The 14,104-nt window shown below is 38.6% G+C and overlaps 1 protein-coding gene and 1 long non-coding RNA gene across 5 annotated transcripts in view; one reads left to right on the top strand and one right to left on the bottom strand.

Moving 5' to 3' along the window:
- LOC124172657 overlaps nucleotides 1-14,104 on the top strand; it is a 115,993-nt gene that overhangs the window by 14,272 nt on the left and 87,617 nt on the right. For 2 of the 4 annotated variants that reach the window (XM_046552107.1, XM_046552110.1), the window contains exon 2: nucleotides 5,348-5,425. In XM_046552107.1, the coding sequence (XP_046408063.1) occupies nucleotides 5,348-5,425 (78 nt within the window). Of the gene's footprint in view, nucleotides 1-5,347; nucleotides 5,426-9,752; nucleotides 10,069-14,104 lie in introns of those variants that run through there. The other 2 variants (XM_046552108.1, XM_046552109.1) reach the window with 1 other exon arrangement.
- Nucleotides 8,354-9,728, bottom strand: LOC124172659. Its single transcript, XR_006868237.1, has 2 exons — nucleotides 9,584-9,728; nucleotides 8,354-8,991 (listed from the first exon to the last, which is right to left on the bottom strand). It is a non-coding gene; the product is annotated as an uncharacterized LOC124172659 (long non-coding RNA).

A 14,104-nucleotide genomic window follows, 5' to 3' on the forward strand; every position in this document is an offset into this window, starting at 1 on the left:
GCACATTATATTATTTAATTAACCAAAATTGACAGGTAACCATGAACCTTAGTTACCGTTAATAAATATTGACAAAAGGTACTTATAATTCTATGGAATTAGAGTATGTTATCTTCTTTTTTTTTAATTTGCAAGTGAATGTTTCTTTTTTATAATATGACTATGATAAGATACATTGTTGTAACCCTATGACATGCCAATGTATCAAAATTATATGCTCAATTTCATTACGAGCCCTGATAATGGATTGTAAATAAACGGAAAGGTCGGCAAAATTTACATTTCAATTTAAACACCTACGCTCCAAGATTCAAATTTTATGTTAAATATTGAGGTCAGGAAAAGGAAATAAATTTTTTCCAAATCTCTCGTTGGGAACTATATTAGCATCATGCACACTCTTTAAAAAATTTGATACAGAGGGTGAATCATTAAATAATATATTTTTATAGTGTGAATAAATCCGTAATAGTCGTAAGGGATACCCCAGTAATCTCTATCATTGACTGATTGCAGTATTCATCGGAAATTCTCGCCTTGCCCGGGAATCTCGACCGGTGTCGAGAAATCACAAAGAGGCAAGACTTCTTGAGTCTCGTCAAGACTCTCGATCCAGGCGAGACTCTTGCCGTGCCATGAGTCTCGTCCCGACAATGCCGAGAATTGATAGCCTCGTCTCGACCGCCTAGATGAGAATCTCGCACAGCACTACTCACGAACCACCTGACAGGCTGTCTGATGAGTAATGCCATTCATTATGGCATTCATTTTGCGACCATTCCGGTTCTCGGCCATTCGTGCGTTTGTCCAGTGCTTGAATTACTACTATTTGAAGTACTGGAACGAATGACGAAACATTTAAACCACACATGACTGCAGCTTCCGATTGTATTTAACTTCATGTTTTACCGAGAATAAAAAATGAGTGGCATTTTTATAACTTTTTTATTTACATACTGTACCCATAAATGAAGAAAATTTGTATCAAATTTACTATTATCATTCACTTTTTTAAAAACCGTCTTCTGTCAGACTTCAATTAACCAGGTAACGCCTGAATTAAAAAGTTTCTGAGATTTTTGTAGTAATCATGCATCTAAATGTTTACTAAATTCTGAGTCATTTGGTGCAAAATTTATAAAGGCATAATTACATCATAAAACCTGTGTATCAACAGTACATAAGGCGTAAGTAAAGAAAATCGTAATGCTTATTCTAAAAATTCCAATCTCTTTTTTGGGCTTTTATTTTCAAATTTCAAACGGCTGTAAATGCCTTAATCACAGCTTTATAATAGCAAACTTTTCGGAAAATGTCACTAAAAATATTCTTATCAATTCAAAACTCTCAAAAATCCTAATAAATTACAGTAAATGACAAAAAAGTTACGTTTAGCACTGCACTACCACCTGGTACCATTCGGTAGCGCTATGCGTTAACGGGTTAAAACAAGAAATAGGAATTACTGACAGCTGCATCATACTAGATGTGTTGTATTAGTTCACCTGTTATCATTACAACTTAATTTTGCAACCTTAAAATACCAACGCTGTTCCGGCTGAAATTGTGAACTGCTGTTGTCAACTCTCTAAGTTCCTACTGTGCTAACCTTTGAGGATTGTCTTTATCACTCCGACTCCCTCACTTGGATGGGGGGAGATTATTATGCGAATACCATACCAATTCATCAGGAAGAGAATCGGATCACCGCAGGACAGATGGGACTGCCTTCTCTGCTAATGCGGCATTGCCAAATTCAACAGCGTGGCTCGTAAGCTTACGAAGGCATTGCATCCCATGTTAACATGGTCGTGGCCAGCGAGGGGCAGGAGGGGCCGGCCGCCCCCACGTAGAAGCAAAAATCGCAAATGCCTTAAAGGAAAATAATATTTTTTCAAGCAATTAATAGCATGTGCCATTATATGTATTGTAAAGATGAAACTAGGATATGTTCGACAAAGAGGTGGAGGAAGGTTAGTCGTTCTTGAAAGTGAAAGGTACATTTCCCAAGGTGTAGTTTGACAGAGCTATTTTGAGACATCAAACAATACATTTATATATATGTACAGTTGAGGACCTCAAATCCGAAATCCAGAAACCTGGAAAACCCGAAACCCAGAGCATTTGAAAATTCCTCTGCGTAGTGTTTTGACTAGCCACCTCGTGGCACCACTATCTGAGCCTTGTTCTGGGATGAGTAGGAAGTTAGCACACGCTATGAATATACGCTAACAACCTAGGCAGGGACGCGTAGGGATCTCAAATATCAAGCACAAGAGCCTGAATGCATTTATAAATTAATTAATTAACAAAATATAGAAGCATATGCACAGATTTACTGTCCGACTAAGGAAGGTATCGATAGATATCTCAATACCTGCTAGAGAATGCTATCAACGAAAGCTGTTGGGCACGAAGGAAAAGATGTATTCATTGCTCGTTCTCATCCATTATTAAGCATGTATAGTTTATGCTGCGGAAGCTACAGTCGTTATTTGACATATGTTAGTATTAAAATTCTCAAAAAAAAGTATACCACTTTTTCTATGCGCTGAAGACCAGAAATCCGGAAAAATCAGAAATCCGGAAATGCTTTGGTCCCAAGCTTTCCGGATTTGAGAGGTCTTCAATGGTATCTATTTTGGGAAATGAAATTCCTAAATTTACGGATTGATACGAGTATTTGTGATGGATATTCAGCATTTCAGCAATCAGGAAGAGAATCGGATCACTGCAGGACAGATAGGACTGCCTTCTCCGCTAATGCGGCATTGCCAAATTCGACAGCGTGGCTCATAAGCTTACGAAGGCATTGCATCCCATGTTAACATGGGGGTGCCCAGTGAGGGGCAGGAGGGGCTGGCTGCCCCCAGGTAGAAGCAAAAATCGCAAATGTCTTTAAGGAAAATAATATTTTTTCAAGCAAATAATATAAAAAAACTGATGAAGAGCTGGTACAGTTTCCTTAACACGTTGGTTTCGTTCACCTTTTCCATGCAATAAACTTACCTATAACTTGAACAACCATGACATCCCCCTTCTCCTAGTTTTGATCCTGGGTATACCTTTGTGTGTTAATAATAGAAATAATTGATAATTCTTCGAAGGTAGTCATCAGAATTGCCATAAATTCATTTTAGGTTGAAAAGCTGCATATTACTACAAGATTATCAGTATGTATAATATGGATTTTTTTATGAATAAATATTTTATATCTACATTTCGTGTATCCGCAGACCAAAATTATACCATAATAGGTAGACCAGTAGACCAAAAATGGGTGACATTTGCCCCCAATGTAGACCAAATGTAGTCGTCTACATTTGGTGTATGGCAAACCATGAGGTTTGCTGTACACCAGATAAAGGTGTCTACATCAGTGGCGCAGTGAGGAGGGGAGGGTTTGGGGGATAAACCCCCTCCCTTCCCTCCCCCCGAGATCAGAGAAATTTTTAAGTTTAATCCATATTACTTAATTGGATTGATATTACTAATGGAATAGTGTAAGGATTAATAAAAATATCACTGAGAAAGCCGTAAAACTCACCATTTTGAACCATTTGTCTTTAAAATTCGGCAATTTGTTAATCTCGCACCTACCGCTTATCCTGGTGGGTATCCTATACCCCCACACAACCCCGTATTAGTTGCACATAAACCCCCCCGGCCTTAATTCCTTGCTGTCCCCCTGGTCTACATCTGGTTTACATTTGGTATACTGCAAACTTTGTGCTTTGAGGGACCTCATGGGATCATATGCAAATGTAGCCTAGCTCCAACTGATCTCTTGTGTTTATCCTATTTATGTATTCCACTATTTATTCCACTATTTATTCCACCTTTGTACCTGATGTCATCAATTTATAATTAATTTATTATCATCAATCCTAACAACGTATGGTAAATATCACACGTTGCTTTGATCCTATGCTTTTATCCCTTTTATACTTTTTTCTAATATAAACTGAAGTTTTATCCTACAGTGCACATGGAATAGATCCAGTATGAAGGCTATAATTGTTTTTCTTTTTACTTTTTACTGGTTCTAAAAAATTATCTGTATCGGGACTGTGCCAATTATATACATTTTTATCCATTTATTTGATTTTATTTTGGTTTTTTATATTAAATCAGGTTGTTTACGAATTCTAATACATACTTAAAACCAAATTTTTATAATTTTATCAGTTCAATCCTCTTAAAATATTTTAAATATCTTTTCATCCTTCAATTTTGTACAACTTTACTTCCATGTCAATTATTATAATTTTATTGATTTTAAGCTCTTCCATTCAGCTCATTTAATGCCATTCTATTCATACTGTATATTTTACTTGTTTATTAGATGCATACCTATTTAGGGAAATTAAATTCTTCCATTTACAGATCAATACACTTGTATGTATGTGTGAAAGAAAGGTGCTACCTGGCAGGGGCGCAGCTAGAAATTAAGGCTGGGAGAGGGGGGGGGGGGGTTTGGGTGCAACTAATACCGGGGTGTGTGGGGGTATGGACTACCCACCAGGGTAAGCGGTAGGTGCGAGATTAATAATTCTGGAATTTTAAGATAAACGGTTAAAAATTGTGAGTATTACGGCTTTCTGGGGGATATTTTATTAATTATATCAATCCAATAAACAATTCATCAGATGCTACCATGGAGTAATATGGAGTATGTTTCTCTATGGAAACAAGGCTTGGACGTTGACAGCAGCAGAGAAGTCAAGAGTGGAAGCATTCGAAATGTGGTGCTACCGAAGAATGATGAAGATAAAATGGATTGACCGTGTGAGTAACCAGGAAGTGCTAAGGAGAGTAGGAGAAAAGAGAAGCCTCCTAAAAACATTAAGCAGAAGAAGGGACAACTTAGTTGGCCACATTTTGAGGCACGATGGTCTGATGAAGACAATCGTTGAAGGACAAGTGGAAGGGAAAAAGGGCAAGGGACGGCCCCGAATGAGTTATATCGGACAGGTTATAAAGTATGTAAAAGAGAATAAATATGTAGCTATGAAGAGATTAGCGGATAGGAGAGAGAAATGGAGAGCTGCGTCAAACCAACCTTAGGATTGTTGACTAATGATGATGATGATGATGATCAATCCAATTAAGTAAAATGGATTGACATTAAAAAATTCTGGGAGGGGTTTTATCCCCCAAAATCCCCCCCTCGCTGCACCACTGCTACCACATTTGTCATCTTGACTATGAGTACATACATAGATAACATTAGGGAGAAAGTTTTAATCCACAAACTTAATACAATATGGACTAAAGTAACCAAGTGTGAGATACAGCATGGATACAGTGACTTAAAACTTTGACAATAAATTGTCTCTTCTTTCAGGTTGACTTAGAAGAGGTCCGTGATAAGCTGAAGGAACAATTGGAATCAGAACCAGAGAAGGAGACATCAGAAGAGAAGGTAATTCCTTTTTTTTTTAATAGGGTGGTTTCCTATAATTTTTTTATTGCCTAAATCGAAAGATTATTACTCCTGTAGTACGTATTTCATGCTTTTAGATTTTTAAATGACAATATCTATTTTTTGCGAGTAAATAAAAAGTGAAAATTTTCAATCGTGCGAAAATGCGACGGCTAAGCATGAATGCTGGGAAAAGCTTGCGTGACATCATTCTGGTTCCAGCTGCCACCATGTGAGGTCACCTTGGTGCGAGGCTGTGAATGCCGCTATGATGCAGGCTGCTAGCAGGTAGCACTTGGCTTTAATAGGGATTATTAATACCCTATCAAACGAAGGAAATTTTCCGACATTATTAAGAGATGTTTCCCTGAGCTCTGTGCCTCATGCATGCATTTGTAATCTCGGACGATGTAAAACTCCTGACTACTCATATTGCATCTAGGTCCCTGTGACGTCACGTGGAGTGGCATTGCATGGGCGCTAATCTGGTATTTTTCAAATGAGGTTAAAATTGACCATTTTTGTCTAAACTGGGATTTCTAAAACCAAATATTTGTATATAATGAATACACTAATGATCAGTAACGAATCGCAATTAATGCCTTTCGTTTTTTTTAGATGAAGGAAACTTCCCTATGATTCAAGTGAGTGAAGCATTGCTGTAATCAGCTTTTGTTCCAGGCATAGTGATATGTATCATGGTTTTCTTCAGCACCTAAGCTTCAGTCTTCGCATTCTTTTATGATTCAAATATTAGTATTGCTGTGTGAGATCGATCGCATTGATGTCTGGTTAACTTTTTTTCCAAGAAAGGTATGTGTGTGTCTAAAAGAAATATTTTCATGTCCTCGGATTTTTGAGAAAATGTACTTAAACTTTCTTGATTGAAGCTTTTGCGGCTCATGATGATTAAAAATAAGTCACATATGGGTGTATGCCGCGTGTCGTGATGGAGATAGCCCCGACGTTTCGCGACCGACTGCTGGTCACGTTTTCAAGGGAATAATGTTGGGATTGGGTTCTTGCTGTCTTTTTATATATTTCAGGTGGGCGGAGGGTGTGGGGAGTCCAGCCCAGTCCTAACTCCCTACACCCTCCGCCCACCTGAAATATATAAAAAGGCAGCAAAAACCCAATCCTAACATTATTCCCTTGAAAAAGTGACCAGCAGTCGGTCGCGAAACGTCGGGGCTATGTCCATCACGACAAGCGGCATACACCCGTATGTGACGTACTTAAACTTGTTCTGCAGTTCATAACTTTTTGCATCACCTAATTGCAGTACCTCTCATCGATAATGTATCTGAGGTCCAGCGGATGCTAGTGGCCTTTATACATTCATCTATTATTCTTTAACTTTTTTTTTCAAACCTAGCGAAATGAAAACTTCACAGGAGAGCCACCTAAGAGATTGCCAGCATAAAATTTTTTCCTGAAATTATGGGGGGGATCCCCTTCTCCTCCACCACTGAATGCCGATTGCTTGCCAAACTTTGATTATATTTTCTTTACTGGAGGAAAATGTGCAGCGAATTAGAGCTTTGTTTGTGTTGCTTTGCTCGGTCTACATCTTCTGCACTGGAAGGAGCAAGGAAAATCGGGCGAGGCTGAAAGGTTCATCTCGTGCGTTTCAAACAGCTGTGTAATATAACTGATGCAGAACATGATTACGGCAAACATTATCGTGGAGGATTTTTCCGAAGACGATCATGTTATTTTCCCAGCTTTTATTCAGCCACAGCATGGTGATGTGATGACGTGTTATTCCAGTAATTGTTGCGATTTACTCGTGTTTATTTTGTTGCTGACTGAACACATTTGTTTATTGTTTGTTTTTTGAGTGTGTTGGTATTGCGTTGTTAGTGTTTCGACATCCTCCATTATTAATAATAAGGTTTTAAGTTTGCAAGTATGACTTATTTGATATGGATATCCTTGACCTAAGTTTATTATTTGGTGTGTGAATGGTGTCAATGTGGAGTTTTATTATCGTCGGAGTAATTTTATTGTCGTAGAACCATCTATATAATAGAAGTTCAAAGTGGAAAATAATCATAAACTCATTCCATACTAGTGAAAGACTAATCAATAATTAAGAATTCATTTATCAATCTAACAGGATATCAATGCAATTCATTGAGAAGAAGGTTGGTGGTATGAAAGTCGTCATGTTATTCAAAGTGTCAGTTGTAGCAAAAAAAATCATTTTTATGAATCACAATTTTACCTTCCACAAGGAATACCATTCCATCCTCATCGAAGAGTAATTCATTGTGCTTGTCTACATTCGGTAGAGCTGTCATTTTAACAACACAATATAGATCTGCTTACGGTGCCGTTTCTTTCACGAGAAAAGAATGTACGGTATAATTTTTAAAATTGCTATTGGATTGGCATCAGTCCCTTGCTGCGGGAGTTATTCATCCAGTAAAAGTGTAGTTGACGATGCGAACTAAGCTTTGTAGAAAATTGTTTAATGATGGGTTACCACGTTAAAACGTAGGTATTTTTCAATTAAATATTCACTTCTGCTACATTTAATAGGAAACTTACGCTTCATTTAACTATATTTTTATAAGTTTGCATTCGTTTACTATATAACCGCTTGTAAAAATTTAATATTGTTAATATTTCTCCCATTCAGATGTATTTCCAGATATTATAGATGTTTTATTCCTGAAGAAGAAACGTCAAAATGAAATTCCTTCTAATTTTCTGTTATGGGCATTTCTTTTCCACCGGTTTTCATCTGCCCATGATTCCTCAAGTTATACCTTTTGAACCTGTACCCGCGACGCGAACAGCGTTCGTCACTTGCAAACGCGGAAGTTGCTGAAAGGTGCGGGAAAGTACGGAAGTGGCAGCGACGCGAACAAAGCTTAGGTATTTCATTATGGAACAGAAAAAGTATGCAGTAATCATTCAGTGTAGGCTTATATCTTTTCTATTGAAAAAGATGTTATTTATTGATTTACAAGTGTAAGGAAAACAAAATTAGTGACTCCAACATCCTCCACTACTGTGGAAGAATTATTTTCAATTTTAACCAATGTTATCGTTCGAGGAAGTCACGTCTTGATGAAATCCATATGCGGGGATTTTCCTCCTAAATAAATAACTGTCACTTTCACAACACCCCACGACCTTCTTCTCTCCTCCGAATCCGCCTGGTCCGAACAGATCTCCTCCTCCTCCCTTGTCTACGCTGTCTATCCATAATTACTACAACCGCAAGCATAATGGATATGACTGCTATGGCTGCAGTCGCTGCCTCGTGCGAATTCATATTCTTCACAAAATTGGATTCAAATTGACTCCCAAACTTCAGTCTCCGTGTGCGTAGTCCAGCGTGATGCCAAGGTCAACAACGGGAAAGTAGGGCCAAACGAAGGTTCGAGGTCAATTATCAATCAGTGCGGAGATGCCAGGGTCGGAATCACGAGAGTTTAAAGAGAAGTTCGAAGAAAGCGAGGTCAAAAATGAAAACAGGAACACCGTAAACAAAGCGAATCACGTGTATAGGTAAATTCCGTATCATTCCGTATTATACCACCAGGTGGTTCCCACTGAAAAAAAAAACAAAAAGGTAATTTTTTCAGGGAGGTATCGTCTGCTTCCAATATAATAATACTGTTTACACGATTAAATTTTGTTCGTTGTGATGAGAATAAATAGCAACTAAACGCCTCGTGTTACGAGAAAATATGTCAAAACTTGTGCGGAATTTTGTGTGTAGTGCGAACGCATGTATCGTGTAACCAATCATTCATGCATCTCGTTCACGCAAACGTCCTTGAATTCAGACAAGCAAACAGACACGCATTCGTGTAACCAGCTCTTTAGAATGCCTATAAGTACTGCCGTATTGCATGCTTAATTTTACAAAATCTATTTTTGTGGTAATGATGAACAAACTAAAATACTCCGTCATGGAAGGAAGACTCCTCCTTCTTCCATGACTCAGTTATTGGACTAGCATTCCTGTATAATAATGGTAATTAACAAAATACCTCGAAAATTGCGCTTTGTTCGTTTTTTTTTATATTAATGGAAGACATATTATAGAAAAACAGATTTTTCTCACGATACGTTATACTCTATAAACCTTGGACATTTACTCGCTTCTTGCGCTAGATAATTATAAACTGCGATACTGACATTTTGATAAGAAAGTCTGTGGGATAAAGAACTCGTCAAGCCGATCATCTCTTGAAAGGCTTGAAAGAAGGCGATACTGAAATTTTGAATTTCCTTCGTCTTTTTCGATTCCCGTCATGCCTACAAAGTATGAACAAGCGACGTACGGAAAGCGCTGTAGTATGCGAAAACAAACTGAAATGGATGAGGTAAATAACCTTCTGAGGTCGAAGATAATGTGGTGAATCGGCGGATACCTTGGAGGTATTCACGATTTTATGTGTTCCTACGTTTCGCAAAGGATTTGGAAGCCTCCTCATGTGCATTTATTGTGAAGGATATTTGTGAAAATGCCTTACAAGTGTACTGTTCGTGGCTGCAATGGAAACACGAAGAATGGACCAAAAGTTCAAGTGTTCGGCTTCCCCAAAGACCCTTTACTTTCAGAGAAATGGGCAAGAGCTATTGGAAAAGAAGCTGACTTCGTCCCATCATACAGTAGCAAGGTTGGTATCTACGATTTTACGTTTTTTTAATCTTATTGATGTATCTGTACATGTATGACGTGCTGGTTGAGCGCTCAGGACACATCTTCGTGTTACGATATGTGTTTGAGAGATATAAAACTCATAATAGGTAATTGATACTTACTGAGTTTTCGGATCGGATGATCGTTAGAATTGAGTATTTGGAAAGACATCACGAAACTCCAAAGTAGAAATTGCCCACTGAAAATTCTTAATTCTCTCTGCCGCCTCATCTAGTGGTGATCGAATTTGTAAGCCTGTGTTATTGCGGCAGTCAGTAAACATTTTTATCATCGATTTAACCCACGGACTGAAATAGATGTCATTTGGTAATACTGTCGTAGAAATCACCTGCCCATTGTGAACAGAATGTCATACAACGTTGCTCCTTCAAGCAGAGGGTCTGCAGTAAGAGTAAAAGAATCTGTAGAAATTTGTCGTTCCGAGTTGACCAGGGGACTCATTTTTGCCTGAATACTTGGTGTAGACATATTCATAAATTTATATTTATTACATCAACCTTTTACTGTCCTCATCATTTGCGGCCTCAACGGCATGGGAAGATATTGTACTTAAAACTTTTTATCCAAATATACAGAGATGCAATCAATCCTTGTATACTTATTCATGAATTTTCATGTATCATTATTATCATGTATGTATTTAATTACATGTATCTTGGGTTTATTGTCATCTTTAAAGGAAATACATTCTCTCTGGCATAAGTTCAACAGATTCAGGCTTCAATTGGTGGAAGTTAGACATATTTAAATAAATAAAAGATCGTAGCACTTTTCCACAAGATTTTCAATGCGTACAACACGTTTCGGCTCACTGAGCCATCATCTGGCACAAGACACTTCAAAACATTTGAAAATCCCTTTTATACCCTCGGGGTTAGGGGAGTATTTGACATCTTTGAGGATGGGGGGTGGGAACGGGCGTACAGATTAGAGACAGTGGGAAAAGATAACAACTACGGGATGTGGAGAACCCACGTTGGAGGGAGGGTTCTAGTCATAACTGTAAAATGACGACACGTGGGGAAGAACCATAGTAAAACGGGAGGAGGGGGTGTTGAGAAGAGTGAAAAAAGGGCGGGTCAGGGTAAAAAGAGGCCGCGTGTCTTTAGAAAGGGAGAGGAGTAAGTAGCGATGCAGGAAAAGAGGCGGGGGTGAGGAGTCCCTTTAGCCGAGAAGGAGTGAAAGTTAGCAGGGGTGTAAGGGAGGAAATTGCCAGCAAAAGAAAATGGTCAAACACAATTCGGAGAGAGGGTGGGCGGACGGGGAACACCCCGTGGATGTTGGGGTCACTTAAGGCGTGGGTGAGGAAAGAATTTCACCATTTGTTTTTGGGACGGGTATCTTTAGGAGAGGGGAGTGGGTGAAAAGCACTTGTTCATTCATGAGCATATTCATATCACTCTGGGGGATCGGGTTGGTGAGGTGGCTAGAGTGTTGGCTTCCCACCCGGCGGGCTCGGGTTCAAATCCCGGCAGTGGCAGAGAATTTTCAGAGACTGCCCGATCCCTGCTTGAGTGTTGTGTGGAGGACATTTCAAGCGTAACACTCCGTCCGTCAGATGGGACGTTAAGCCGTGGTCCCCTTGGTGCCTTTCGTTAAGAGCAGGCTAATGCCGACGCCGGATTTCTCTCCACCCTTCCTTCCATACCCTTCCCTCATGGCACAAATGACCTCAGCTGTCTGTCGCCTCCTCCAAATACCATACCATCATATCACTCGTACACGCATTGTAACGCGTTGTGCGCATTAAAAATTCTTGTGGAAAAGTGCTACAATCTTTTATTTATTTAAAAATCTCTCTGGTGTAATGAATTCTTGGCCATATTCTACTGATTATGTGAAAATAGGAAATGTATTAGAAGAATGATCGGAGGCGTATGAAATCGTGGAAGGTGGAATTCCCCTGCAACCTTCTGCACGGAGCATTGTATTTGTTTATCATTTTCCTAAATGACCCTCGATGCAGGCGCAAAGCTAGAAATTGGGGCTAGGAGGGGTTTAAGGAGATACTAATACTGGGGGGTATGGAATACTTGGTTGGTATGGTATGGTATGGAACTTAGTTGGCCACATTTTGAGGCACGATGGTCTGATGAAGACAATCGTTGAAGGACAAGTGGAAGGGAAAAAGGGCAAGGGACGGCCCCGAATGAGTTATATCGGACAAAGGGTTATAAAGGATGTAAAAGAGAATAAATATGTAGCTATGGAGAGATTAGCGGATAGGAGAGAGAAATGGAGAGCTGCGTCAAACCAATCTTAGGATTGTTGACTAATGATGATGATGGAATACGGGAAGTGTGGGTGCCCACCCCCAAAATTTTTTTAAGATAAATTGTTCAAAATGATAAAAAAATTATTATTTCGGCAATCCGTAGACGAAGTCTTCGCGCAACTATACAAGCTTTGGCAGTTAGTCCGGAAAAATCAGGTTCCACTATCTACTTCGAGTTTTTATTCTCAACCATATGTAAAAAGGCTCACAACAAAGTAAAACAACAAACCCTTGACTACAAAAAAGTACATAGATATTTTTTCCGTCGGTAAAAAAAAATGGCGAAGAATATCCACGAAGATACGAAACCATGCATTTCATAGAAATCTCAACACAAAATGGTGAGTTTTTATGGCTTTATGAGGGATATGTTATTAATCCTTACACTATTATATAAGTAATATTTATCCAATCAAGTAAAATGGATTGAATTTTAAAATAGCTCCGAGTTCTGGGGGGGTTTTATCCCCAAAAACCCCCTCGCTGCGCCTCTGCATTGATGTATCCTGAACGCTCACAACGTAGGCAATTTGGCAGTAGCAATTTTCTAAAACTATAATTTTGGATATTCTTAAGGCTGGTTAATGGAAAGAAAAAGCAATTAATTTGAATTCAGCCCTTAACAAAACAGGAGCTTCACCGCTTTGTGGTGTGAATGCCATCCACCTTTCTCGTGCAGAACTATGAAGGCCCGGTGGGTAAGGTTTCCGCTATACAACGCGAATGATTTCATTCGCCTTGTATGACACAACGATTCGCAAATGAACCGTCATGCGCATGAACATCCAGTGAAAATTAGAACGTTCTATTTTGCTCGCATGATCCTGTGAATGATCACGTGATCATTCAGCATGATCATTCACCGTGTATAGCAGCCTTAACAGTAGGGTGACCAGACATAAGGAGTAATTCAGATATGTCCTCCTTTTTTGATTTTCGTCCAGTGTCCGGGTGGATTTTTCAAATATCGGAAAACATCCTCCTTTCTAGTCATCATGATCATCATGATTATATATATACAACCGTGCTTCCCCCGCTCTTTTCAATGCAGGTCCACTGGGGGATAGGCGCGTTTCTAATTTTGAAATGTAGAAAAAAAGGCAGGGTCTTATGTACAAATTTAATTGGAATGTTCATGTACAAATTGAGGACAGAGGACCTCTTTAAACACAACATTGGAAGTAATAAATAATATGGTATTTCCTGGAGTATAGGTCATTTATACAAAAGTTAGCAGCCAACGTTTCGATTTATTTTCTTAAATCATCTTCGGGGCTCTAAACTTTGAACATAATTACACTATCCTCTGTTAAACGTGCATGAAGACTCATACTTACGTATCAACAGGAGACTTGAGTGCGGAATCAGCCGCATTTTGATATAAGTTATTTAAAGAATGCGAGATATTGTTGCAAATGAACAAATGCATCAGTTTGTGCGCCGTTAACGTCAGGAATATTTACCCTTTTTTTTTTATTTTTTATTATTTAAAAACCAATTTTTGGAAGCAATATCAATATTTAGGAAGTAAGATATGCCGTCGCATGTTCTCTTATTAAATTCTGTGCATTTTGGTACCTCATTTGTAGAGTTTGGTTGCGTATAAGTTGAGAAAAAGGTATCTATACAGTGGAAATAATATAGAAGATTTAGTAAATCTGTTGATAACCGTTCAGTACTTATCAAAATTTCCGAATATTTCAGTGATTGGCACTGG

Source organism: Ischnura elegans, assembly GCF_921293095.1.
Source record: "Ischnura elegans chromosome 13 unlocalized genomic scaffold, ioIscEleg1.1 SUPER_13_unloc_2, whole genome shotgun sequence".
Classification (NCBI taxonomy): Eukaryota; Metazoa; Arthropoda; class Insecta; order Odonata; family Coenagrionidae; genus Ischnura; species Ischnura elegans.